The sequence below is a fragment of the Cervus canadensis genome, chromosome 5 (genome assembly GCF_019320065.1).
Source record: "Cervus canadensis isolate Bull #8, Minnesota chromosome 5, ASM1932006v1, whole genome shotgun sequence".
NCBI classification, from domain to species: domain Eukaryota; kingdom Metazoa; phylum Chordata; class Mammalia; order Artiodactyla; family Cervidae; genus Cervus; species Cervus canadensis.
Genome location: NC_057390.1, coordinates 90,932,742 through 90,957,031, shown reverse-complemented (window position 1 = coordinate 90,957,031; position 24,290 = coordinate 90,932,742). Strand labels below are relative to the sequence as shown.

At 52.1% G+C, this 24,290-nt stretch overlaps 1 protein-coding gene across 1 annotated transcript in view; it reads right to left on the bottom strand.

The window, feature by feature from the left end:
- Window positions 1–4,519: 4,519 nt before the first annotated feature.
- The window catches only part of OLFML2A (olfactomedin like 2A), a 29,033-nt gene continuing 9,262 nt past the window's right edge, over window positions 4,520–24,290 (bottom strand). Inside the window, exons 3-8 of the mRNA XM_043469530.1 lie at window positions 18,608–18,715; window positions 15,589–15,798; window positions 13,291–13,537; window positions 10,944–11,168; window positions 9,689–9,874; window positions 4,520–8,803 (exon numbers count right to left, since the gene is read on the bottom strand). Coding sequence (XP_043325465.1) covers window positions 8,199–8,803; window positions 9,689–9,874; window positions 10,944–11,168; window positions 13,291–13,537; window positions 15,589–15,798; window positions 18,608–18,715 — 1,581 coding nt within the window. The 3' untranslated portion in view covers window positions 4,520–8,198. The remainder of the gene's footprint in view (window positions 8,804–9,688; window positions 9,875–10,943; window positions 11,169–13,290; window positions 13,538–15,588; window positions 15,799–18,607; window positions 18,716–24,290) is intronic.

Here is a 24,290-nt window from a genome sequence, read left to right as displayed (position 1 = left end):
TTGGAAATGAGTGGCTATGGATGGGGCTGGGAAAGTGAACGAGGGCCTTGAAAGCCACCCCTGGGATCCTCAGAGCAATGGGAGGAGCCATGGGACAGTGACAGGTAATAGGGTGAAATGGTCAGCTTTTCATTTTAGAAAATTCACTCTAGCAACTGAAGTTGAAGATCAGAGGGTGGGAAGGGACAACAAGCAGAAAGATCAATGTAGAAGCTGTCACACAAATTCAGGCAAGAATAGTGAGGAGTATTATTTAGACCTTGTTCCATAACAGAGACAGAAAATATAGCATATATCTCACCAGCCAGACTTCTTATTCTCATGGCAAACCCTGCTAATCCTTCACTGTCCTCCCTCACCCTGGGCCTGGGTGGGCAGCTCCCATAGACGACTACTGCTACTCAATCCAAGTGGGCTCACTGGATGAAAAAAAAGTGCCCTCCCCACTTGTTTGTTACAGCAGGCAAGCAAGACAATCAGTTTTGAGGACATGCTTGCATTTGTTGACAACTCACGTGATCAGACCTAGAGTGATGCCCCAAGTCCGTCTTTGAGGTCCTTCATGGGGCATGTGCTTCGCCCTGCTGACAGCCTCTGTGTCCCCACTTAGTGCTTTTGCATGTCCATTAGCTCATTTCAACCTCACAACATTCCTGGTTGTGAAGATCAAGGTTGTCACTCCCATTTTACAGATGAGGACATTGAGACCAGAGATTTCAGGTAGAGTGCCCAAGTTCTGCAGGTGGTAGGTGGCAAATTGAGATTCAAATCAAGGGCTGTCTGGCCCCCACAGCCCCGGGTCCTTCCACTGGAAGCTTGTTGCAGCTGCAGCAGCTGTTCAAGTCCATCAAGGCCTCATGCAGAAAAGCCAGGCCAGGTTGGGATGGGACACTTTGGTAAAAATGACTTTCCCTGTCAATAAAATCCCTGGCTTAAAAAGACCTGGGAAACTTGTCTTTGGAATCACCCTATCTAATCTGCTCTGTGTTGAGCCATGGAGAAGGGGGACCCTGGCCCCTGGGTAGGGGCGGGGGATCGCTGAGGGGGTGCTGCACAGATGGTGAGGGGCGGAGATCTCTTGCCATGGGAGAGAATAAAGTTTCTGTCCTTGCACAGTTGGAATGAGGGCCCCGGAGCCAAGCAGCCAGGGCCAGGGCAGGGCAGCCAACCTTTGGCACGTGAAATGGCACCCTGAGCTCATGGCAGATAATTCTCGGTAATAATTCATACCCCCTGGCAGGCATGCATCCTGAAAGCCCTGTCTGTTCTGCCTCACAGAGTCCCTGTTGGAATGTAGGGGGTCAAGGGATTGGCCCCAGATGTGGGCAGAGTTCAGACTGGACCCGGTGGGTAGGGTAGCGTCTGGGCACTGCCTGGGGGCAGAGGATGTCTTTGTGCTCTGTGCCCTAGGAACCCCACCCCCACTCACAGTCGCCCTGTTGGGGAGAAAAGGCCCCCATGCCAGGCCAAGGCCTGCTCCCTCCGCTGTTCTTCTGGGGCAGCCGGGAGGAGGGTGCTTTCATAGGTGCAGCCTGGCATCTGACAGATCCACCCCATCACTCCTGGGGTGCCCCTTCTGAGCAATGGGAGAGTGAAGGGCAAGGGGGCCTCCAACCCCCATGGCATGATCTTCTGGGCAGGTCTCAGTCCTCGCCCCCAGGGACCATGGTCTGGGGTGGCACCTGGGCACCAGCAGTGATTCTGATGGGAGCTGGATTTTTTTTCTCAAAGTTTTTTATGTATGTATATATTTATATTTATTTGGCTGTGCCAGGTCTTATTTGGGTCATGCAGGATCTTCGATTTTCATGTGGCATGTGAGATCTTTTAGTTGTGGCATGTAGAATCTAGTTCCCTGGCCAGGGATCGAATCCGGGCCCCCTGCATTGGTAGCACCACTGGACCACCAGAGGTCCCGGGAGCTGGGTGCGAGAACCACTGGTGTGGGGTTCTGAGAGGGTGGTGCTGCAGCACGGCCCTCATGGCTGTGTGACCTTGAACCATTTACACGGCAGTTGGTGCCCCAGTCTCCCCATTTGTGAAGCGTGGACAGCAAAAGTACCTGTTCTGTGGGAGGATTCGATGAGATGATGCCGTAGGCTCGGCAACTGAGCCTGGTGCGGAGCACACCCGGCCGGTGTAGCTCCTACAGACAGTCCTTGTTATTCCTTCCCCACTGGGTGGAGGGGAAATCCTAGGGCTTGAAGTCCTAGTGAGAAAATCTAGAGGGCAGGAGAAGATCATCCCCTTTGAGGAGAGCATCCAAAAGGGACCAGAGGAGGTGCTTCACTCTGGCCAGGAGGTAGGTTGGGAGGTGTTGGCACCTCCATGGCTCCAGGAGCAGCCCGCACTCCTCGGCAAGGCGCAGAGAGCCCCTGAAGACTCTTAGTTCTCACAGCACCAGGAACACCATGTGGGCATGTCTACGAATGGCTTCCGCACCTCCCGCAGGTGCCCAGGGGGAGGAGTGAGACTTGCTCAGCTTGGTGCCCCCAAGGCTGGCACACAGGCATCAATCACATCGGATACCCTGCAGCTCTCTGCTGGAAGAGCTGGCAGATCCTCTGAGCAGGGAATTAACTGGTCACAATGCTAACAGGAGTTACTGCCTCCTGAATGCCTACGGTGTACTGGGCATCACGCTCAGGGTTTATAAAACTGCACAAGACTTCTCACTCCTTTTCTGGCCGGTGATGTTGTCAGGCAAGCTGGTAAGGGTCAGAGATAAGTCAGTCTGGCCCCCAAGCCCACTGAGCTCTACAGTCTCTGGCTTCTGTGGGCCACTGAGCTGCCCTGAACACTGAACTGGGGTTCAGAGCTGCGTGTCTGGCACGTGAGAGTGTTATTGCCACAGACGACAGAAACACCACAACTTTCTTTGCTGGCCAAGTGTTTCTTTTCTGGCCAGCTTTCTTTTCTGGCTGCAGACCAGGGTGGAGTGTTTAGGCAGGTATTTTTCCCTGAAGATGTGTTTTCTCATTTTCATAGAACTTCAGGATGGAGAGAATTACTGGAAATAGATCCATCTGCTCTCACCTTAATGATCTGAGATTAACACTCTGGAGATTCCTGCCTGGAACCTGACTCTAGGTTCTGAGACAGATCACTCAGTTATTTGCAGACATTTGTTGGCATCTCCAGGGTGCTGATCAACAAGAAGAGAGTAAGTTCTGCTCTTACAGATCTCAGACTCCAGGGACAGGAGACAGGCCTGAAGAAGGAAAACTAATAAACTTCACCTGCAAGTGAAGATACAAGGAAGTTTGTGATGGAGACAACTTTAGACTCAGCATTGAGGGACAGTTTCCCTGGGGAAGCTGAGACTTGAATGACCGGAGGGAGGCGGCCATGCACAGGTGCAGGGGACCACTGTCCTGGGCAGAGTAACGCAAAGCTGATGCAAAGTTGGGGAGATTGGGGCGGAGAACAGATGGGACTGGTGCTGGTGAGGAGCCAGAGTTGGAGGTCATGGTCCAGATTACCTAAAACCCAGCCATGTTTGGCTTGCTTGGGACTAGGATCGGCCCCATTGGGGTCTGGGTGGAAAAAGGGATGTATCCCGGTCAGTCTCTGCTATGGCAGGAGTGGCACTGTGCTTCTGACTTGTCTGTCCTGTGGGGATTGGGCTGAACAAGGGTGTGTATGTGTGTGTTTGGGAAGCCAGTCTAAACCCAAGCCACCCATCGGTGGTTTGATTGCTCCTTGGAGGTACCTAAGCCACCATGTGAAGGGCCATTAAGTCACATGGGAGAAGCTATTCTCTTTCAATCTCATCCCTCTGATTACATCAATGACATGTCCACATTCTGCTTGCTTGCCCTTTACATCCCCTGAACATTCGCTAATCTTTTTTTTACACAAAGACCTTGGGCCTGCTTCAGAGGCATGGTGTCCAGCGAGACTGCGTGTTCTCAGCATCACATTCTGATCACCTTGTGTTTGTGGTCACTGGCTTTCTTTTACTATTGTAAAAAAGCTTATCCCTAAACAATTTTTTTAAAGATTTTTTTGTTCTCATTTTTGCTAACAGCTTATAAAGCGTCCCTTTGAAATAAAATTAGTAAAAAGAATGAAATGATTGAAAAAAGAGATAACAAAGCATACTGAAGATGGTAAAGGGAAATGAGACAAAAGTCACATGCATGACTGAGGTTTGAGAAACATCAGTTAGTGATGCTCAAGGCCCCCTCCCCGATTCCACATACTGTCTTTTCCCAGGAAAACAATTCTTTTTGTTCTTACCTTCAGCCCCATGTCCCCTGATCTGGGATGCTCTCTCTTTGCAGCTAAAGGTGGGGCTGCAAGGTAGTGTCTGTACCTTTGGGAATGGCTTGTTTCTCCTCTACCCTGGGAGGGGCCTGGTTTTCAGCGTGACTTGGGTTCTTGTGACTTAGTTCATTTTCCAGATCAGTTTCTAGCAACAAGGCCAATTCTTATAACAAACTAAGTATTGTTTAAAAGTTATGAAATGTCTGTGTTATGGTAAGGATGCAGATAACATTGAATCAAGACTTCTAAATTAAACTTTTGATCATGTATTTATTTCGGTTTCGTCCACCTTGGTGCAAAAAAAGATACTGTGGCAATTTACAAAAATAGATAAAATACAATAAAGAGATCAGGGTAAAGGCAAAAGCAGAAAGCTAGAATGAAGCCAGAGTCCAGTAGGAGACTCAGTACAATGGCTGTTAAAAATAACCTCAAGTTCAACTTTAAGCTTCCCAGTAGCCAAAGCAAAGAAGAAAACTGACTGGTTACAAAATTCTTAACAACAGTTAGTTTTGGGCTTTGGTGTAAAAACAGACCTGGTTCAACTCTTGACTCTACTTCTTGTTAGATTCGTGACCCTGAGCAGGTTGCTTAACCTATTTGAACTTGAGGTTCATCCCCTGTAATGGGGAAAAGTAATGCCAACCGTGGGGCTCCCGGGTGGATTAGTGATACTGTAGATAAAGTTGCCTTCTAGCTCTAGGAGGGTACTGCTTGGGCCCTCAGCTGCCCTGTGTCCTCACTGAACTGCAAGTCTTCAGCCATAAAAAGGAGTTGACATCTGTCCCCTCTGACAGTCCCTACCCTGCCCGTATGTGAAGCCTGTGAGAAGCATAGATGGATTCGAACCTAGGACTTCCCAACTCTTACCCAGGGCTCCCTGATAACCATCCTGGGCTGTGTCCTCCTGTAACCAGAGTGGTTTCCAATGTTGTCAAGGAGGAAAAGATGCTTTAGAACAAACCGGCTTTCAGAAGCCCTCAAGTCATTCCCAGGAAACCCCACCCCACCTCCTAGCCTTACCTTTAGGGTGCCTCCCAAGGCAGAAGCCTCCTTCTTTTCTCCCCAGACAGAGCAAATTAAATATTAAGGCCTAGAATTCTCTCACGAGGAATCAAAGGTAGCAGTCAAAGCCCCTTCCTGTATCATATTGTTCAGAAACGCCAGAGATGGCTTTCTTTGCCTTCACAGCTGAGGTCGGCAGGAAAAGCTGTCTCTCCCCTTCTTTAAGTACCTGCCATCAAACATAGTAAATCCCACAACAAAAGCTCTTCCCTGCCTCCCATCACCGATAGGACAAAATCCAATTGTCTTAGAATTTCCTTTCCTCTCCTTTATATTCGACTTCATTCCAAATGTGATTGGAGGGAGTCGCTCCTTGGTTTGGCATTCAAGGCTCTTTACGAGCGGACCCCAACCTCCTTCTTGGGTCTCCTATGCAGATGCAATTCATGACTTGGCTACACTGGTTAAAAGAAACGAGCACTAATTCTGGAGCTGCTGCGAGAGAGATACACAATTGACAAGAAACACATACTAACCAGCCGTGAAAACCTGACTCTGCTACAGAGTAAATTGCTTGCTTGGGTGAGTCCCTTCACCTCAGTTTTCCCGTCTGTAAAATGGGCACACACAGAGTATATACCTTCCACTGTTGTGAAGGTGCACATGACTTTCTTAGCCTACTGTTGATGTTCACATTATATTACCTGACTTGGAAACCTGGCTTTCCACTTAACTGCCTCCACTTAACTTCTCTGGGCACCAGTCTGACTACCTGTAAAACGAGGAAGATAACTGTACCTACAATGTAACCCACATACAAGGACCTGAAAGCAGAAGGGGATAAGTGAATATTTAGAGGCTGCCACCAGCATCCTGTCCCCGAGAAAACCATTTTGCTTGTCCTTTTTCAAAATCAGTCCATTCTAACTTTCCCTTTTCTAAGACTAATGGGAAAAGAGGAGCCTGAACACTTCTCACATGGTTGGGCTGTGATATCACAAAGCACTGAGTCTTCTAAGACCCACACCCAGGGCCAAGGGAAGTGCTGGGACTTGCAGCCCCCAAAGAGTCTGTACGCGCAGCCCTTGGAGTTCCGCTGGGTGGGGGTGCCTGGATGAGTCCGCTACTATGAGTCAGGCCTGGCTTGGCTGGGCGTCATCATTCCCCTTTATTTTGGGGGTGAGTTATAGCTTAAACAAAATAACGTCACCTGACAATGTCTGAAAGAAGTGTATTCTGCACAAAATGCATTTCCTTACACTCCAGGGTATGCAGCTGAATTTCCCAACGTGGCAGCTGGGTGTTCACACAGACAGACACCTGGGAGCGGGCACGGGGACTAAAGGAAAGAGCAGGGTCCGGGGTTGTGTCGAGATCAGCTGTGAACACCCCTCAAACGTGCTGGGATGGCTTGAGTGCTGGGTGGTTTATGGCCTAGCAGCCTCCAAGCCTGGAGAATAAAGGATATGGACAAAGCCATTCTGGAGGGAGGTTGGCTGTGTCCCATTCCCAGAGTGGCCCTCTGAGCCCTTTCTTCTTTGTTGATGCAAGAAGTCAGGCTGGAGAACTTCTTCCAGCTCTAAAAATGCTGTTCAAAGCAGACAGGGACAGACCTGAAGGTCTGATCCTCTGGGCTGCCCGGGACTGAGGCTCAGGGATGCCCACCTGTGCATTTTCAGCCCCAAGTTGGACTCCGGGCACCCTGGCCTCAATATCTCCTAAGCCAGGAAAAGCCTGACCCACAGACCCCTTTCTCCTTCCCTCCCAGCTTCCACCCCCTGGGTCTTCCCTGCCACCAGAAGGTCCAAAACCTCCTCTGTGCTGGCTGCCCAGATCTCAGCCTCCCCCCAGCCTCCCAGGCCAGCCCATCTAAAGACCAGGTTAGGACTGCCAAGGAAGAGGAAACCTGTTTCATCCTGGTACTGCCCAGCCTCAGGCTTAGGGTCTTGCTCATGGCAGACCTGGAGTATCCCTGAGTGCACATAGGTTATGGGTTCAAAGGCCCAAAGAGAAAGGACAAGGTGGACCCCAGGCCCAAAGGCTCTAGGAGGTAACGGGGAGAGGTCCCACAGCCTGGGTATGTGGCTGGAGCCAGCACTTCTGGGTAGAGAGGGAGCCCCAGGGCCTGGCCCAGTTCCCCACTCTGGTAGAGTTGTGCTGGCAGGCAGCTGCCTGCAGCCTTCTCAGCTGCTGCCTCAGAAACAAATGACGGCACTGATGAAGAATAAGAGAAAATAAAAATGAGTACAGAGGGAGGGGGTCTTGGAATGGGGGCTGGTATTTTTTTCTCGGGGTGTGGTTTCTGCTCAGTGGCTGGGTGACTGTGGAGGTTTGGAATGCGGTCGGACAGCGGGTGGGGATGGGGGACTGGCCAAAGGCAAGGAACAAGGGCATTAGCCAAAGGGCCCAAAGCCCCTGGGCCACCAGCAGCTCAGTCAGAACAGGGGCCTGGGATGGCATGCAGAGCCGGCCTCCACCCAACACTAGTGTGTTGATCCCAAAGGTTTCAACTAGCCCCTGGGAAGGGAGACAGACTTGAGAGGACAAGAAAAACCAGGGGAGAGGGAAGAGGGTTGGAGGCAGGGGAGAGCATGGTCAGGTCTCATCTGTAAAGTGGGCTAGCCTGATCCAGATGGAGGCCTCAGTCTGCTCATCTGTTGAATGGGCTTAACTGCCTCTACCTCCAAGGGTGTCAAGATTAAGTGTGTTAGTGCACGTGAAGCTCTTGACAGTACTCTGCAGGTGGAAGCAGTTATTACTCCACTGGGTGCTAAGGAAGGCTGATCCTTGCTAAGCCACCTGCCTAGCACCTAGCCCTGGGCCTGGCCCCCAGTAAATGTTTGCTAAGGGAGTCTCTTGCAGGAGTCGCTGTGGGGAGCCCCCATGCCCACAGCCACTCCTCTCCTGTGAGGCCAGGTTCCCACTCAGACCACGAAGTGGAGGGTGTAGGTGAGCTGGTGGCCGTTGTCCCAGGCATAGAGCACCCGCTCCTTGGGGTTGTAGTCGATCTGGGTGGTGTAGGCGTGCTCGTTGAGGAAGGGCAGCTGCAGGCGGGCATCAGTGCCCGTGTGCGTATCGAAGGCATAGGCCACGTGGCCCTCCCGCTGGTTGTACGTGTCCACGGCATACAGGATGCCGCACACCAGGAAGCAGTTCCCATACGAGTTCCGCCGCAGCCGCGTCTTCCACGTGGTCTCGCGCTGCAGGGACAGGTCGCCGGGGTCCAGGCGGCTCAGCACGATCACCTCGGACTGAGCCTCGTCACGATCATCCACGGCAGGGTAAATGACCCACAGGCCGCTCTCGTCCACGGCGAAGTCGATGTCCGAGTGGCCGCGCCACTTCCAGGGTGTGGTGTCCTCGTATACCACGTCCGGCAGCAGCGCCCAGGAGGCTACGAAGCGCTGCCGCAGGTCATACTTGATGATGTTCTTGGTGAAGGCGCGGTTGTAGTAGAAGGCGCCCTGGTACACCACGTGGCCCGTGCCGATCCAATTGTAGGGCAGCTTGTACATGTTACTCCAGCGGCCTGCGTGCAGGGAGCGGATGGTCACACCAGAGCCTCTGGGAAAAACCCTCAGCTCAGCCCAGGAACCGGCAAACAATGGAAACGGAGTGAGCCGTGGGCCTGGAGCTGGGCCAGTTATCTCCCCCCATCAAGACATTATCCCATTTGCCAGGGAGTAAATGGGGGCTCAGAGGGTTCAAGGTTACCAGTTGTGGGACAGCATAGGCCAGGCTGATAAGAGGGCATTTGCCCATGCCCTTCTTGCTGCCTAGACTGCCATTTCCCATCCTGTCTGCCTGGGGAATGCCTCAGCATCACATCCTCCGGGAAGTCTTCCCTGGTCTCCAGGCTGGGCTCCCACAGCCCCAAGGCCTCCCTCTATCACTATATCCAAGTTGTCTCTTGAAGCTTTTGCCACACACATCAGATTGTACATTTCTGGAGGGCAGGTCATGTCTAACTGACCCTTTCCCCCATCATGTTCCAGATGTGATAATAAAATTTCTGCCCTTCCCTGTCCAGACCTGAAGCTCCTGTAAGCCCTGGGGCTCTGCTAACCTTTAAGACAGAGTGATAACCCCCCACCTCGTGGAGTTCTGGAGATACCATGAGTTGATACACACAGGTGATTAGCACATAATAAGCACTCAGCGAGTGCTGCAAACAAGATGGACGTGGTCTTGCCCTCGTGAGTGTCATTTACTGTCAAGGGTAACAGTACTCAGAGTTTCCACTTAGGGGGTGCCCCCAGACTCCCCTTCTTGGGGTGGCTGACCAGTCAGAGCTAGGCCAGGCTGGGGAAGCCTGGACCACAGGAAACCAGAAGGCAAATAAGGGCCATGTCTCCAGGGGAGCCCTCCCTAGGCTCCCCAGACCTGCCCCCTTCCCCTCTCAGGGGCCCCCCACCTTGCTTGAAGTTCTCCAGGTTGCGGAATTCCACCAGGCTGTTTCCATAGTAGTAATTGGTGACATAGATCCTGTCATCCCTGGCAGCAGGGTCCTTCATCCAGGCTCCCTCATGGCGCCCATAGCTGTGGTGTCTCACAGGGGGGTCCACGGCCCGGAGGGTGCCCTCACAGCTCGCCTCTCTGCCTGTGGGGAGCGAGGGGTGCAGCATTTGGTACACACACCCACAGGCCCTGAGCCAAAGCAACAGTCCTGGGAACGTCATCTGGGTCATTCTTAAATCCCCTCTGAGATTTTGTTTGTAGCCTTATTATTATTATTTTTTTCTTTCTTCATAATCAAAGCAATGTCTCCTCATTGTAGAAAACAGAATATTCAGAAAAGGAAAAGGTAGAAAATAAAAATCACTCAAAACTCTGTTATTCAAAGAAACTGTTAAACATGCTGTATCTCCTTCCTTTTCTTATTTTCTCTGCATGTGTAGCCATGCAGAGACGCTTAAAAAGCACCAGCATTCTTTTGCACACACAGTTTTGTGTATCCTGTTTTTTCCCTCCACTGAGCAATCTCTCACATCATTAAGTGACCTTTTAACGACGTGATTTCAAGGTTCCACCAGACCGCCAGACAGCTGTGCCACTGAATTAATTTAACCATCCCCTCAGTGTTAGACTTTGAGATTATTTTTAGTTTTCTGACATTAGAAATCGGCCGCAAGGAAACCAGTTAAGCTGTAGCTGCTGTCCACATATCTGATGGATCCTTTAGGAAAGATTCCTAGAAGTGGAATGCACATGGACCAAAGTAGGGAATGGTTTTAAGGCTTGTTATCAAAGGCAGCCAAGATGCCCTCCAGAAGGATGGGCTCAGTGACTTAATTAGGAAGATTTCTACCTAAGACATACGCCAAAACTACAAACATGGACATAAAAAACAGGGCCAGAGACTATCCAGAAGTAAAAATAGTTGCTGGATTTGATGATAGGATTCTAGGTGATGTTTTAAGAGGAATTTATTGAGAACACTATCTGTTTCCCTGTAAATGTGGTCAGGCTTTTCCTACGAAGATCAGATAGCCAACATTTTAGACTTTCCAGACCACATATTTCTGTTCCATATTCTTTTTTTTTTTTTTTTTAAATAACCCTTAAAATATGTAAAAACTATTCTTAGCTCAAGGGCTGTACAAAAGCAGGCTGCAGGTTGTTTTTGGCCTACGGGCAGGAGTTTGCTGACCCCTGTGAGGGTTACTCACCTTGACTGGGGACTTCTGGGCGTGGAGGTGGCTCAGTGAGCAGGGGCCTGGTGGTGGGGGTGGGGGTGGGAGTGGGATCCGAAGCAGGGGTGCCGGGGGCCAAGTCCGCTCCCTCAGGGGCCGGGGGCGCAGCGTCCTCACGCTCTGCCGAGTTGGGCTCGGGTGGCCGGCCCTCCACCCTGGGCGGCAGCTGCTCCAGCCAGGAAGTGCCCTTGAGGGCGTTGTCTGTGAAGAGAAGACCCCGTGTTCACATCGAGCAGCACCCACCGCTGCCCGGGATCCTCCCCAGGCCCACCGGGCTGCCAGTGCTGGGGCCATGGGGGAGAGGAGGGGGTGGCCCCTGAGGAGTGAAAAGCCTTGAAAAGTGGGAAGTGGGGAGGGCTTCATGGTCAGCAGACTGGCTGTAAGCCCCTCGGGTGAGTGGCCTTGGCCAAGTCCCCTGTCTAGGTGGGCCTCAGCCTCCCCTTCTATGAAATGAGAGTCGTGAGGTCTACCACATCAAGCTGTTGTATCGATTAGAGAAAAATGTATATGAGACATTTGCACAGATCCTGGTAAATAATGAGGTGCCGGACCTGAGACCTCTTTCCCTCCTAAAGAAACACTTTGTACCAATGTTTTCATTTCCTGGATCCAATTTCAGGAGGCAGAAACCCCTGCTCCCATATTACAGACATTGTCTTTGTCTGGAACCACCCTCTAGTTTCTCTCATCCGGGATTTGACACCGCAGGTAGGGTAGGGCAGGTGTGGCCAGCTTCTCATCCCCTCTGGACCCCAGGTCTCTGTCCCCTTGTTCATCTCCTAAGTCCCATCTCTCAGCTTGCTTGCCCTCCCTTCTTCTTCCACCCCTGCTGGCACGGGCTGTACCAGGGACTTCTTCAGCTCCATAGAACTGGTTGGGAGCATCTCCGGGTCATCCCTGACCCACGCTCCCCTGGGTTGGAATGGTTGGGGTCTGGGCAGGGAAAGCAGTAAGACTCAGGGCACAGAGCAGGGGACAAAAATTCTGCAGCTTCTGGGTTGCAGTCCCACTAACTCGCTGCGAAACCTGGAGGTGGTCACATCACCTCTCTGAGCTCGTTTCCTCTCCTGGATCAAGTGCAAAAGCACGTGTTTAAGGATTCAAAGCTGTGATACCAGAAACAAAGGAATTGTGCTGTCGTTACTGCAGTGGTAGGGCCCCCAGAGATGTACTGAGGCTCATGTGACTTCTACCTTGTCTCTTCCTGCTGGGCTTCCTCTTTGCACGGGGTGTAGCCAGGCCCCACTGGGGAGCAGCCCCTGGAATCTCTAGGGTATGAAGGCACACCCTCTGGTCATCGGGCCTCAGTGGGGCCCAACCTTGGCACCCAGCCAGGGCAGGGCTTGTTCCCACAGGCCTCACTGGCAGAGTCAGATGCCTGCAGCTGTTCATGGGCAGGGCCCTGGCCAGGGGTCAGCGGCTCTACACGGTGGCCAGGCTGAACTGGCAGGACTCAGAGCTGGCAGCTGGCACCAGGAGCTGGGAGAAGAGGCCCCTGAGATCTGAGAGCCCAAGAATTGAGGGGCTCTTGGGAGACTGGTCCCTCACAGTTCCACTCCTGGCCCCACTGGGCATGGGCTAGGCAGGACAGCCTCAGCGGAGGAGGTGATCAGCAGGACCCGGAAAGGGGAAGCAGGCTGGGGACACCTCTCAGGGACATCAGAGGAGAGCAGGCATCTGGGGAGGAGCTCAGAGGGAGGATCACACCAGTGGGGATGGCCCAGAAATCTGGGAACTCTTGGAACTTTTGTCTCTTGTTTTTCGATTATTTCATTGCACTTCACCGAGATCTGGTAGGGAGCTGTAAGAAAGAGACAAGAGTCTGTGGGCTCTTCTTTGGGGGGAAGAGAGTGGGACGTGCTGGAGAGGCCATTCACTCCAACGCCAGTCTGGGCATGGGGGCTGCCGCAGAGGCCCCGGGGCCCTTCCCAGAACCCTGGCCTGGCCCCTGCGTTCTCCCGCCCCACCAGAGGCAGCTGCTTGGTTACGCGTGTGCTTTCCCCGCTAGACTAGGGGCTTCATGTTAGGCGGAATGTCTGGAAGGTACAGCACACACATAGTGAACCTTCAGCAAATCTTTCAATGAAGGAGGAAAAGTCCAGTGAGAATGGAGACAACTAGAAATACTGCAGGGGGGCTTCACATTGATTTTATCATTTCATCCCCACCCGACAACCCCAGGGGGGGATTATCCCATTGTGTGGATGAGCAAAGGGCACCAACCTGTAAACCCCGGAGCTGAGATCTGGGGCAGTCTGCAGAAGAGATCCTGGGTCCCTGTAGGGCCCCTACTCCCCAAGGTTCCAATCTTCCTCCAACTCACCAGCCATGGCCTCGGTTGTGTCCTTCCTGCCCGCCTTGTAGTAGGTGATGCCTCGGATCACGGCCTGCTGCTGGGCCAGGGCCCGGGGCTTGGCTGTGGGCTGGGGGAATCTGCCTTTGCCCTCCTTCTTCAGCCTCTCCACCTTCAGCAGCTTCTCCTTAGGAGGTTTCGAGAGGCCCTTGTCAACAAAGCTCTTCTGCACACTGCCATATTTGTTGTTGTCTTTGCCTTTCCCTCCAGCTGTGTCCTAGGGGAGAAGGGGAGTCTCAGGCTTGGAGGGTGGTAGAAGGAATGTTTCAGTGGGTCAGGGAGGCTCAGCCTGTGGGGGCTGGTGGCGGTCAGGTGGCTCCAGGCCCTGTGTCCCAGGTGCTCATGAATTCACAGCTCTCCTCCCATAGTGGTGACATCCATGACCAATGTGTGCCTTGGTTTCCCCATACAGCTCTCTAGTTCCCCGGTAGGCTTGAAGCCCAGCCTGATAGGTTAGATTCCTGTTAGATTCCCAATTCCTGTTCACTCTGCCTGGGGGGTAGACTGCAATGGTCAGCTCCCCGGGGAGGTCAGCTTCCCACCCGTCCCTCTCACTCATTGGTCTTTGTGCGTGAGCAGCGAGAGGTTCTCAGGCCCTCCTGACCAATTCATCTCAGTGTGCCTGGAATTTTCCCAGTTAGTGCTGAAAGTCCCGTATCCTGGGAAACCCTTCATTCCTGGGCCGACTGGGATGGTTGGTCACCAGGGCATTGACCTTAGGGCATGCTGTTTCTAACATTTTGACAATTTCGTTATTATGGCTTCCTTATAAATGCATCTGATGCTGGCTTGGCACGCGAACACAGGGCCTGTGACATCACCCATTGTTAGGCAGGATCTCCAAGAGATACAGCAAGGACGGAATCTAGACCTTCTGTGCCACTGCCCCAGCAGGACTCATTCTGGCTCTGGAACTGGCACAGAATGAGCAGGAAGCCAGCTCAGGGCCGAGGCTCCGGGCTTCCTCCCTGCTTTATCAGCATCTAGGTGGTCCTTGCTGCAGACACAGATGGTCCCATCATCAAAATGTCAGCACAGGAGGCCAAGGGGTGGAGAGGAAGAGCATGGGCTTGGCCGTCACACAGGCCCGGGCTCCATCAAGGCCGCCTTCTCCGAGTGACCCTGTTCCATGTTTCCTCATCTGCCAAACTGGCAACGAGCATCCGTCCTCGCAGGTCGTGTGGGCTTCGCTGAGACAATGTCTGTGAAGAAGTCAGCTCCCTTCTTCCCGCACTCATCAGAAAACAAGGCCATTGAGGGAGCGCTGGGGGCTGTGTCCTGCACGTGGTGACTGATCAAAGGAGCCAATGGAACTAAAGTCTAGTCTGTGTTCCATCTGCCAAGGCACACATCCTGGTGTGTGTCAGTCAAAGGAAGGAACCTTAGAATAATTCATCCACCCAAAGAGGACCCTCCTTTTTTTTTTTTAAACTTGTTTTGGTTGCCCTGAATCTTCGTTGCTGTGCAAGGACTTAGCAGTTGCTATCCTCAAGCTTAGTTGCAGTATATGGGATCTTAGTTCCCCAGCCAGGGATGCAACTCGAGCCCACTGCATTGGGAACTCAGAGTCTTATCCACTGGACCAGCAGTGAGGTCCCTCCCTCTTCTAATTTATTTGAATTAGAAGAATTAGTCTTTTCTGCAATCTGTCTGGCTAGAGGAGGGCCTTTTTCAAATTTGCCCAAAGGTGTGTTATATGTCATGGATGGCTCTGCCTGGTGATAAAAAGCAGCGCCTTTGCTCGCTTTGGGAGCTGAGTTTGAAGATGGAAGGCTGGGTGTTTGCTGCAGGAGGTCTCCGCCCCACAGTCAATGGGTTGCACGAAGAAGTGGTTATTAGTTGGCTCAGGTCCCAGAGGCATTGCCCACATACCCCCCCTGCCCCCCTCAGAAGAACTGATGCAGCCAGGGGCCCAGCCATAGCAGGTGAGGTTACAAGTGGTTGTGTGGCAGGTGACCTGGTTCCCCTAGGACCAGGCAGAGAGGGTCATCTCTGCAACCTTGTCCCCACTGGTTTGGAACCAGGAGTGAGAATACTGCCAAACACCTGGAGCCCCATGTCCGCTCCCAGCTCACCTGTGTTGACTGCTTACTGCACACCAGGCACCCCCTCACCCCCCACCCTGCCAGGGACTCTCCCACTGGGCCAGCCCTCAGCCCCAACCCACGACCCCAAACCCCCACCCAGCTGGCCCTCAGGGCCGAGGTCCCGGCACACTGTGCTCCCAGCCCACCCACCTCAGGCCCCATCACCAGAGCCTGGCGTCACCTGAGCCTTGCTGCCGGCGCCGGGGGCCGGGGCGGCGGCGGGCGCCGTGGCCGCGTCCTTCTGCAGCAGCTGGAGGCCCAGGCTGGAGAGCTCCTTCTTGATGCTCATCATGATGGCTGAGTGGTTCTCGTAGTGCTTCAGCTGCTCGCTGAAGTGGCGCATGCTCTCCCTCACCACCTCGTTCTCCCGGCTCAGGTTGGCCTTGATGCTCTGTGGGGGCGGGACTCGAGGTCTTTCCAGTCTCCGGGCTGTCTCCCACCCTGGGGCACACCCCAGCTTCTGCCATCAGGCTTTGCCAACTCAGTCTCCCGAGCAGGGCCCAGGGGAATGGGTGGGGCGGCACCCAAGAGCAGGGGTGAAATAATGCATGCTGCTCGGAGACCCTGTGGTTATTAACTTTAATTTAAAAACTGCATGAATGAACAAATAGGAAATATGTTCATACTACTAAGTTAAAGGATACAAATGGATAGAAAATCTATGTCTCCCATCCGCCTGTTTCTGGGTTAACTGTGATGGCGTTCTTTCTTTTTTCTTTTGTTTTTCTTGGCCACGCTGCATGGCTTGCAGGATCTTGCTTCAGACACTGAACCCTGGCAGGGATCGAAGCCCTTGGCAGTGGAAGCTCAGCGTCCTAACCACTGGACTGCGAGGGAATTCCTCTTCTTCCTCCCTCCCTCCTTTCTTCCCTTTCTTCCTTCGTTTCCACTTTGCTTTCTCCCTTGAGTCTATTTTGGGGACTCTTGCACATCTGTGTATACAGTGCTCCTTACACCTTCTACTGACCGCACAGTCTGCCACTGTCTGGATGGACCAAAACGTATTTAGCCAGTCCCTTGTGGATCCACCTTTTAAGTTGCTACCCATCTTTTGCTACTTTAAAATTACCTTTTACATTCACAAGTAATACATAAATATCCCCTTTTGATAAAATAAACATGAACTCATTGGGGTTTTGCTATGGCCTCTGATCCCTTCCTAGTCTCCAAGTCTCCAACTTTTCTCCTGGGTCTGGTTGGCTCCACCCACAGCACCAAGCCCCATCCTCACCCCTACTCTGCTTCTCCTGCCCTGCCTCACTGTCTCCCTCCTGCTGCGGACATTGCCTGGCTTTAGCAGCCCCTAGCCCCACAGGCTTCCCTGGTTTTTCAGATGGTAAAAAATCTGCCTGCAATGCAGGAGACCCAGGTTCCATCCCTGGTTTGGAAAGATCCCCTGGAGAAGGGAATGGCAAACCCACTTCAGTATTCTTGCCTTGAGAAGTCCATGGACAGAGGAGCCTGGTGGGCTACAGTCCATGGGGTCACAAAGAGTTAGACACGACTGAGTGACTAACAGACACACACAGAGCCCCACTCCCACCTGGGTCACAGGGAAGACAGAAGGCAAACCAGTAAGGCAGCTTTCTCAACCTCAGCACTATCGACATTTGTGTGCTGTGGGAATGTCCTGCATTGTAGGATGTCTAGCAGCATCCCCAACCACTGCCCACTAGAACCAACAGCATCTGCCACCCACTCCCCCAAATTGTGACAACCAGAAATGCCTCCAGATACACCAGCTGTCCCCTGGGGAGCAAAATCACACAGGGGTGAGAAGCACTGGCATAAGGGAAGAAAGCAGAGGGAAGCTGGAACCCCAAAGTGCTGCCTGACCTCCGTGATTTTCCCTTAGGCAGAGGGAGCCAGCGCCTCCTGAGGCTGTTCTGTCTCCTCCCAGTGTTAGCAAAAAACGTCTTCTGTTTTCCACAGCTATCACTTAGTGAACAGAAGCAAAACAAAGATAAAGCAAAACAGAAGATAATTTAAAAATCATTTCTTCGTGGCTGCGGAAATCATTGTCTGGCTCCTCCAGATTGTCTGGCTCACAGTTATGTGAAGTGAGTTAACATTTCCTAAGATTACAAAAGGAAAGAAAGGTCAAAGCAGAACTGTAGAACCAACAGCAGGAGAGCCTGGCACGTACTATGCACAGGAAATACTGGGGCACAGTAGAAATTCAACAACTGTTATGATCTTTCTCCCGTGCTGGCACAAAAGAGATACTCACCAAATAATCTTCGAATAGTTAAGACCACCGTGACCCCAGGCTTTGGGGTTCGTAGGGGTTAATCGGGGCTTCCCAGGTGGCACTAGTGGTAAGGAAACTGCGTGCAATGTGGGAGACCCGGGTTCATCCCTGGGTCAGGGAGATCCCCTAGAGAAGGAAATGGCAACCCACTCCAGTATTCTTGCCTGGGAAATCCCATGAACAGAGGAGCCTGGCAGGCTACAGTCCACAGGGTTGCCAAGCTTTGGACATGACTGAAGTGACTTAGCACGCATGCACACAAGGGGTTAATCTCCCCTTGTGGGGCACAGGATGCCCAGGTGCCCCCCTCCCGCTGGAAAGGAAGCCGGAAAGGAAACCCCTCACACCCCTCCTGGCAGCTGCCTATCCCCATGCTCTCAGCAGCCCAGCAGGAACCGGATGCAGGAAACAGGCGGAGGCCAGGCTGTGCCAGCAGAGATGCAGACCTCAAACCTGAACCTCCCCACTCACTCAGCTCTGTTCCTGTCTTCAAGAGGTGGTGTCAGCCACCTACCCAGCCCTCCGGCACATCTGCCCTGAGCAGGAGAAGACACTTGGCACCTCAGTCTCCATGGCGGGTGGGTCCTTGAACAGCCATGCTGCCTTGGGCCTGGCTGCAGGAGGCTTGGCCAGTCCTTCACAACACTCGTGTTTCACATGAATGGTCGCCCCAGACTTGTGCCCTGGTCTTGGTGAACTGAAGGTGGCTACAAGTTCCAGCCCCCTCCCCCTTTCACACAACCAGCAGGCGCCTCCATTTCTCCACCCAGCCCTCCAGCTTCCTGTAGGCCCTCGAGGCCCAGTCGGATCTCCTCCTCAAAGACTGAACCCTGTGGCCTGCATCTCCTTCTCCCAGCTCCCTCCTGGAATCCAGCTTCTAACAGCTCCCAGGGTCCAGACAGAACTGCCCAGGCAGCAGCCTGGCTGCTGGCTCGAGCCCTGCCCTTACCTCTTCCAACGTGTTCATCTGGGAAGCCACCTTGTGGACGTAGGCGTGCACTTTCATGAGGTCCATGCTGTACAAGGTACCCTCCAGGAGATCCACCATGGACTGCAGCTGCCGGGGAAGGGTGAGAGTTAGGGGGAAGGCACAGTGCGTGGCCTGGCGCAGAGGGTGCAAAGGAGCCCCACCACCCCGTGTGAGCCCCAGAGCCTAGAGCGGTCTGCTTGACTAGACCAAGCCTGCTCGTAACCACAAGAAGAGCTCTCTCAAATTGCCAACATTCATTGGCAAATTGGCAATTCATGGCAATTCAACAGTCAGAAAAAGCAAGGGAATTCCGAAAAAACATCTACTTCTGCTTCATTGACTACACACTGACTATATGAATCACGACAAACTGTGGAAAATTCTTAAACAGGCAGGAATACCAGCCCACCTTACTGTCTCTTGAGAAACCTGTACGCAGGACAAGAAGTAACAGTTAGAACTAGATATAGAACAATGAACTGGTTCAAAATTGGGAAAAGAGAATGTCAAGGTTGTATATGGTCACCTTGCTTATTTAACTTGTATGCAGAGTACATCATGCGAAATGCCGGGCTGGATGAAGCACAAGCTGAAATCAAGATTGCAGGGAGAAGTATCAATAACCTCAGATATGTAGCTGATGACAGAAAGCAGAGAGGACCTAAAGAGCCTCTTGATGAAGGTGAAAGAGGAGAGTAAAAAACTGGCTTAAAACTCAACATTCAAAAAACTAAGATCATGGCATCTGGTCCCTTCACATCACGGCAGATAGATGGGAAAAAAATGGAAACAGTGAGGGACTTTATTTTCTTGGGTTCCAAAATCACTGTGGATGGTGACTGCAGCCATAAAATTAAAAGATGCTTGCTCCTTGAAAGAAAAGCTATGACCAACCTAGACAACATATTAAAAAGCAGAGATATCACTTTGCTGCAAAGGTCTGTATAGTCAAAGCTATGGTTTTTCCAGTAGTCGTGTATGAATGTGAGAGTTGGACCATAAAGAAGGCTGAGCACTGAAGAATTGATACTTTTGAATTGTGGTGCTGGAGAAGACTCTTGAGAGTCCCTTGGACTGCAAGGAGATCAAACCAGTCCATCCTAAAGGAAATCAACCCTGAATATTCATTGGAAGGACTGATGCTGAGGCTGAAGTTCCAGTATTTCGGCCACCTGATGTGAAGAGCCAACTCATGGAAAAGACCCTGATGCTGGGAAAGATTGAAAGCAGGAGGAGAAGGGGACGACAGAGGATTAGATGGTTGGATGACATCACTGACTCAATGGACATGAGTGTTTTTTTTTAAAGAATTTATTTATTTATTTATTTAGGGCTGCCCTGAGTCTTCATTGCTTTCCAAGGGCTTTCTATAGTTGTGGTGAGTGGGGGCCTCTCACTGTGGTGGCTCCTCTTGCCTCAGAGCATGGGCTCCAGGGCACACAGGCTTCAGTAACTGCTGCATGTAGGCTCAGTAGTTGTGATTCTTGGACTCTAAGGGCACAGTCTCAATAGCTGTGGCACACAGGCTTAGCTGCCCATCAGCATGTGGGATCTTCCTAGGCCAGGGATTAAACCGATGTCCCTTGTATTGCAAGATGGATTTTTAACCACTAGGCTACCAGGGAAGCCCTGGACATGAGTTTGAGCAAGTTCCAGGAGATGGTGAAGGACAGGGAAGCCTAGCGTGCTGCAGTTTATGGAGTTGAAAGAGTTGGACACGACTAAGCATACTCCACATATGGCCGGCACTGTGTCGGGGCCTGAATGAACCACTTCACTTAATCCATAACAACCCAGAGAACAGTGGAGCAGTGGACACCGAAGGAGCTCTATCCGCATCCCCTGGATCCCTGCTTCTGTTTCTCGTGCCCAACCCTGGCTTCCATGGGCTTCCCTTTTAACAGCCTGTATCTGTGACTCTCTCCAAAGAGCCACTTTGTCCCTCAAAGTGTTTGGGAGTGTGTGTCCTCCTGGGGCAGTCTGTAGGCAAGGGCTGACTGGTGTGGACATCTAGAAGCCAGCATCCTAGCCCCGCAGGACAAGTGAGCTGCCACTCAAACTCTAGCGTCCCCTGCAGCTGGGGCTGGCACTTGGCCTGAAACCGTGCCCCTACGGGGCTCCTTTCCCTCCCCCTCCCTTCCCAGCCCTCCCGCTGCCTCATCCACTTCAGTATCAGCTCCTCCTGGGAGCCCTTTCATAATAAGTCATCTGCACACAAGAGTCTGCTTCTGAGCACCCGGCCTATGATAAGCTTTGGAGGTCTTTTATCTCGGTCAGGCAGATTGGGAAGCTGCTGCTTAGAGGGGTGAAGCCAAGGCTCCCGGCTGTTAAATGGTGGAGCCAGAGCAGAGCCCAGATTGGTATAAACCAAAACCTCTTTCCCATCATTCTTTACTGCGCCTGTCTGGGTTCAGATGGGGCAAGTGAGGCCAAGACATGGGGAGGGGCTTGCACAACCCGTCAGTAGCAGATGCCGCGTCTCCCTCGCCCAGTTCACGGCTCTCCCTTCAGCTGCCCAACTCCATCCCCTCTCTGTGACACCTCATCAGGACATGATCCTTCCCTCCAGATGGCCAGGATGCCAGTGAGAGTGTCAGGGAAACCTTGGCACAAAGGGCCAGTTGGGAAATCAGCTTTCCCTTGCCTCTAGTGGGCGGTTCCCCAGTCCACCCCCTGTACGCATTCTCAGGGCCTGAGCAGGCCGGCGCTCCTGTTTGGCCTTGGCCAGCTGTTTCCAACAGTTTTACTCCCACTCTCCCAGGGGTGTTGAAGTTGTTTTAAGCCAGAGAGTTCTTCTCTGAGCAGACTCTGATCTCGAAAACAGAAAAAGAGGGACTCTGGTGGAAGCAGGGATAGAGCCCTGAGCCTCCCCTGCTTCCCCACAACCTTGTTCAGCCTTGGAAGGGTTGCATGGTACCCCCAGGGCTCTGTGGAGTTCAGTTTCAGAACTGTGCCCGTAGACGCTCCTGGGTCTCAGCTTCTCTCTGGGAGGCAGGCAGCAGGGGTATGGTGCAGAGCAGTACCGTCTGGACAGGGCTCAGCTCAGAGTGGGTGTATAGCAAGGGCTTCGTGAATATCAGTGATGAGTACCATTCCAGGAGGCTAAATGGGACCTCCCAGCTTCACTTCTGTTGCCTTCAAGGCCACCAAAACTGGCTTCCCGAAGCACAACTTTGACCATGGGTCTCTCCCCTGCCAGATGGTTCACTGTGGCTTCCCACTGCCCAGGTGTGGCTTCTAATTTCCTAAGCCTGGCACTCAAGGTCGCTTCGATCTGCTCCTGCCGTCTTCTTTGGCCTCAGCAAATGTTCACTCTGGCCCAGGCATTAAGGACAGTGATGACAATACAGACATGAGCTTCCGTGATCCTTCATAGGTTGTCAAGGAGTCCGGATCAGGGAACACAGATGGAAACACACACAGGTGCCCAGGTCATTAACGGTGGGGCACTGACCTTGTCTGGGAGTGGGTGTGGGTTGGTAAAGTCTGCCAGGAGGAAGTTTGAACTGAACTCTGAAGGATAAGCATAAATTCAGCAACAATGGCCAGAGACAGACATTCCAGGCCAAGAGAATAGCTCGTGCAAAGAGCTGAAGGTGTGAAGACACATGGCATGTTTGAGCTGAGCTACTCCAAGTATGGTCTGCAGACCAGCACCATTCCCAGTACAAGCTGCTCATTACCAGTCTGTGATTAAATAATTATGCAAAAATAAATAAATAAATAATTAGGCAAAACGAAAGTAGACTTTCATAAAATTTCAGAGCCATTCGACAGAGAAATGTTATATCTGTGGACTTGTGGACCCTGGACTTGTATTTTGTGTTTTTGTTTATATTTCATTTCATTTTTCTAACAACTAATTTTATAGTATTTTAAAAAATATTGGCTCTTCACAGATTTTTAAAACACTGGTCTTTTACCACATGTAGTTTGAGAAGCACAGTATGGAACTGACCGGTGGCTAGTAAGGCTGGGACAGACAAGGGCAAGGAGGTGCCGTGGTCATGCCCACTCTACGTACTCTCACCCAGCCTATCTTTATTGCTGCTCTGTCTGAGGGACTCCTACACATCCCTCAGTGCCCAGTTCTAATGTTGCCTCCTCCTCCGGACTACCACGGTCCCTGGGATGTCGCCTGGTCTAGCACTGACTACCTAGCCATTACTGGGATCAGGAGCTGTGTCCCCACAGGACTGGGATTTCTCAAGGGTGGGGCCACATCTAGCTCATGTCCAGAAGGAAAGGGAGTGAAGAGGTGGGAAACACGCTCCCCTCTGCAGCCAAGCTCCCCAAGAAAGGGGATCTAGAATCCCATTCTTCTTCCTCAGAGCCATGCAACTAAGGTCAAATGACAGCTGCAGTTCTTAGCTTGAGGGAAAGGGCTGGGGTACAGACAAGGAGCGGGTATAGGTGGGTACGCTCTGTCATCCTCCACAGTGGCTTCTCCTAACCCCTTCTCCTGGGGCCGCGGAGGGTACTCGCGGGGGAAGGTGGAGCCACGCCAGGTAGGAGAGGCCTCAGGCCTGTCCTGTGCTGCTTCTGTCCACAGCTCCTCCTGGGGCTCTCTGGGCACCTCTCAGGCTTGACGCTTCCTAACGTGTCAAGGAGGCAGAGTATCTTCTCTGCGACCCTCCTACAATCCCACCTGTTGGGTTAATCCCACCACTGCCCCACTCCAGTCCTCTAAGGCTGAATTAAAAATCCCATGGCTGCTGTGCACCGGAAGGCCTGAGGGATAGCTCGAGCTGAGAGAACTGCCCAGTGACCTCTCCACTGGGCAAGGGGACACAGCAGAGAATCCTTGGGTTCAAATCTTAGTGCTGCCAATTCCTTGCTCTGTGATCTTAGGCAAGTCACAGTTCCTCTCTGGGCCTCAGATTCCTCCCCCCCAAGTAAAGCTGGGAACATAAGTTCCCTCTCCAAAGGGTTGTAGCAAGGATTAAACCAGCTAGCCTTTAGAAAAAGGTTTTGTCTACCCTCATGTCCAGTATGCTTACAATTGGGTTACTGAGAAGAGGATATGAGCAAAAGTTGGATTTGTTCCTGTAACTGAAAACTGGCCTATGGCTTCTGTCCCTGGAGTCCGCAGGGTGCTAGTGGATTTGGGAGACAGTGTGGTCCCAGAACTGCCAAGTTGTCAAGAAGTCACTTGGGGACTTCCCTGATGGTACGTTGGATAAGAATTCCTTGTCAATGCAGGGGACACCGGTTCAATCCCTGGTCCAGGGAGACTCCACATGCTGCAGAGCAACTAAGTCCATGTGCCACAACTGCTGAGCCTGTACTCTCTAGCCTGCAAATTGCAACTACTGAAGCCTGAGCATCTAGAACCTGTGCTCTGCAACAAGGGAAACCACTGCAATGAGAAGCCCATGCACTGCAACAGAGAGTAACCCCCTGCTCACCACAACTAGAGAAAAGCCCATGCAGCAACAAAGACTCATCTCAGCCAAAAATAAAATAAAGACTTTCATTCCTTTAAAAAAAAAAAAAAAAAGAAGCCACTTGGCCTAAAATTCAACCCCACCCCCACCCCCCACCGCAACTTGGAGAGTTTTGGTATCCGTCCAGTTGTTACAAAAATAAAACTAAAGTTAAATTTAAAGAAAATATTTTGAGCCAAATGTTGGGAGACGATTCTTCCCGGGGCCTCTGGCTT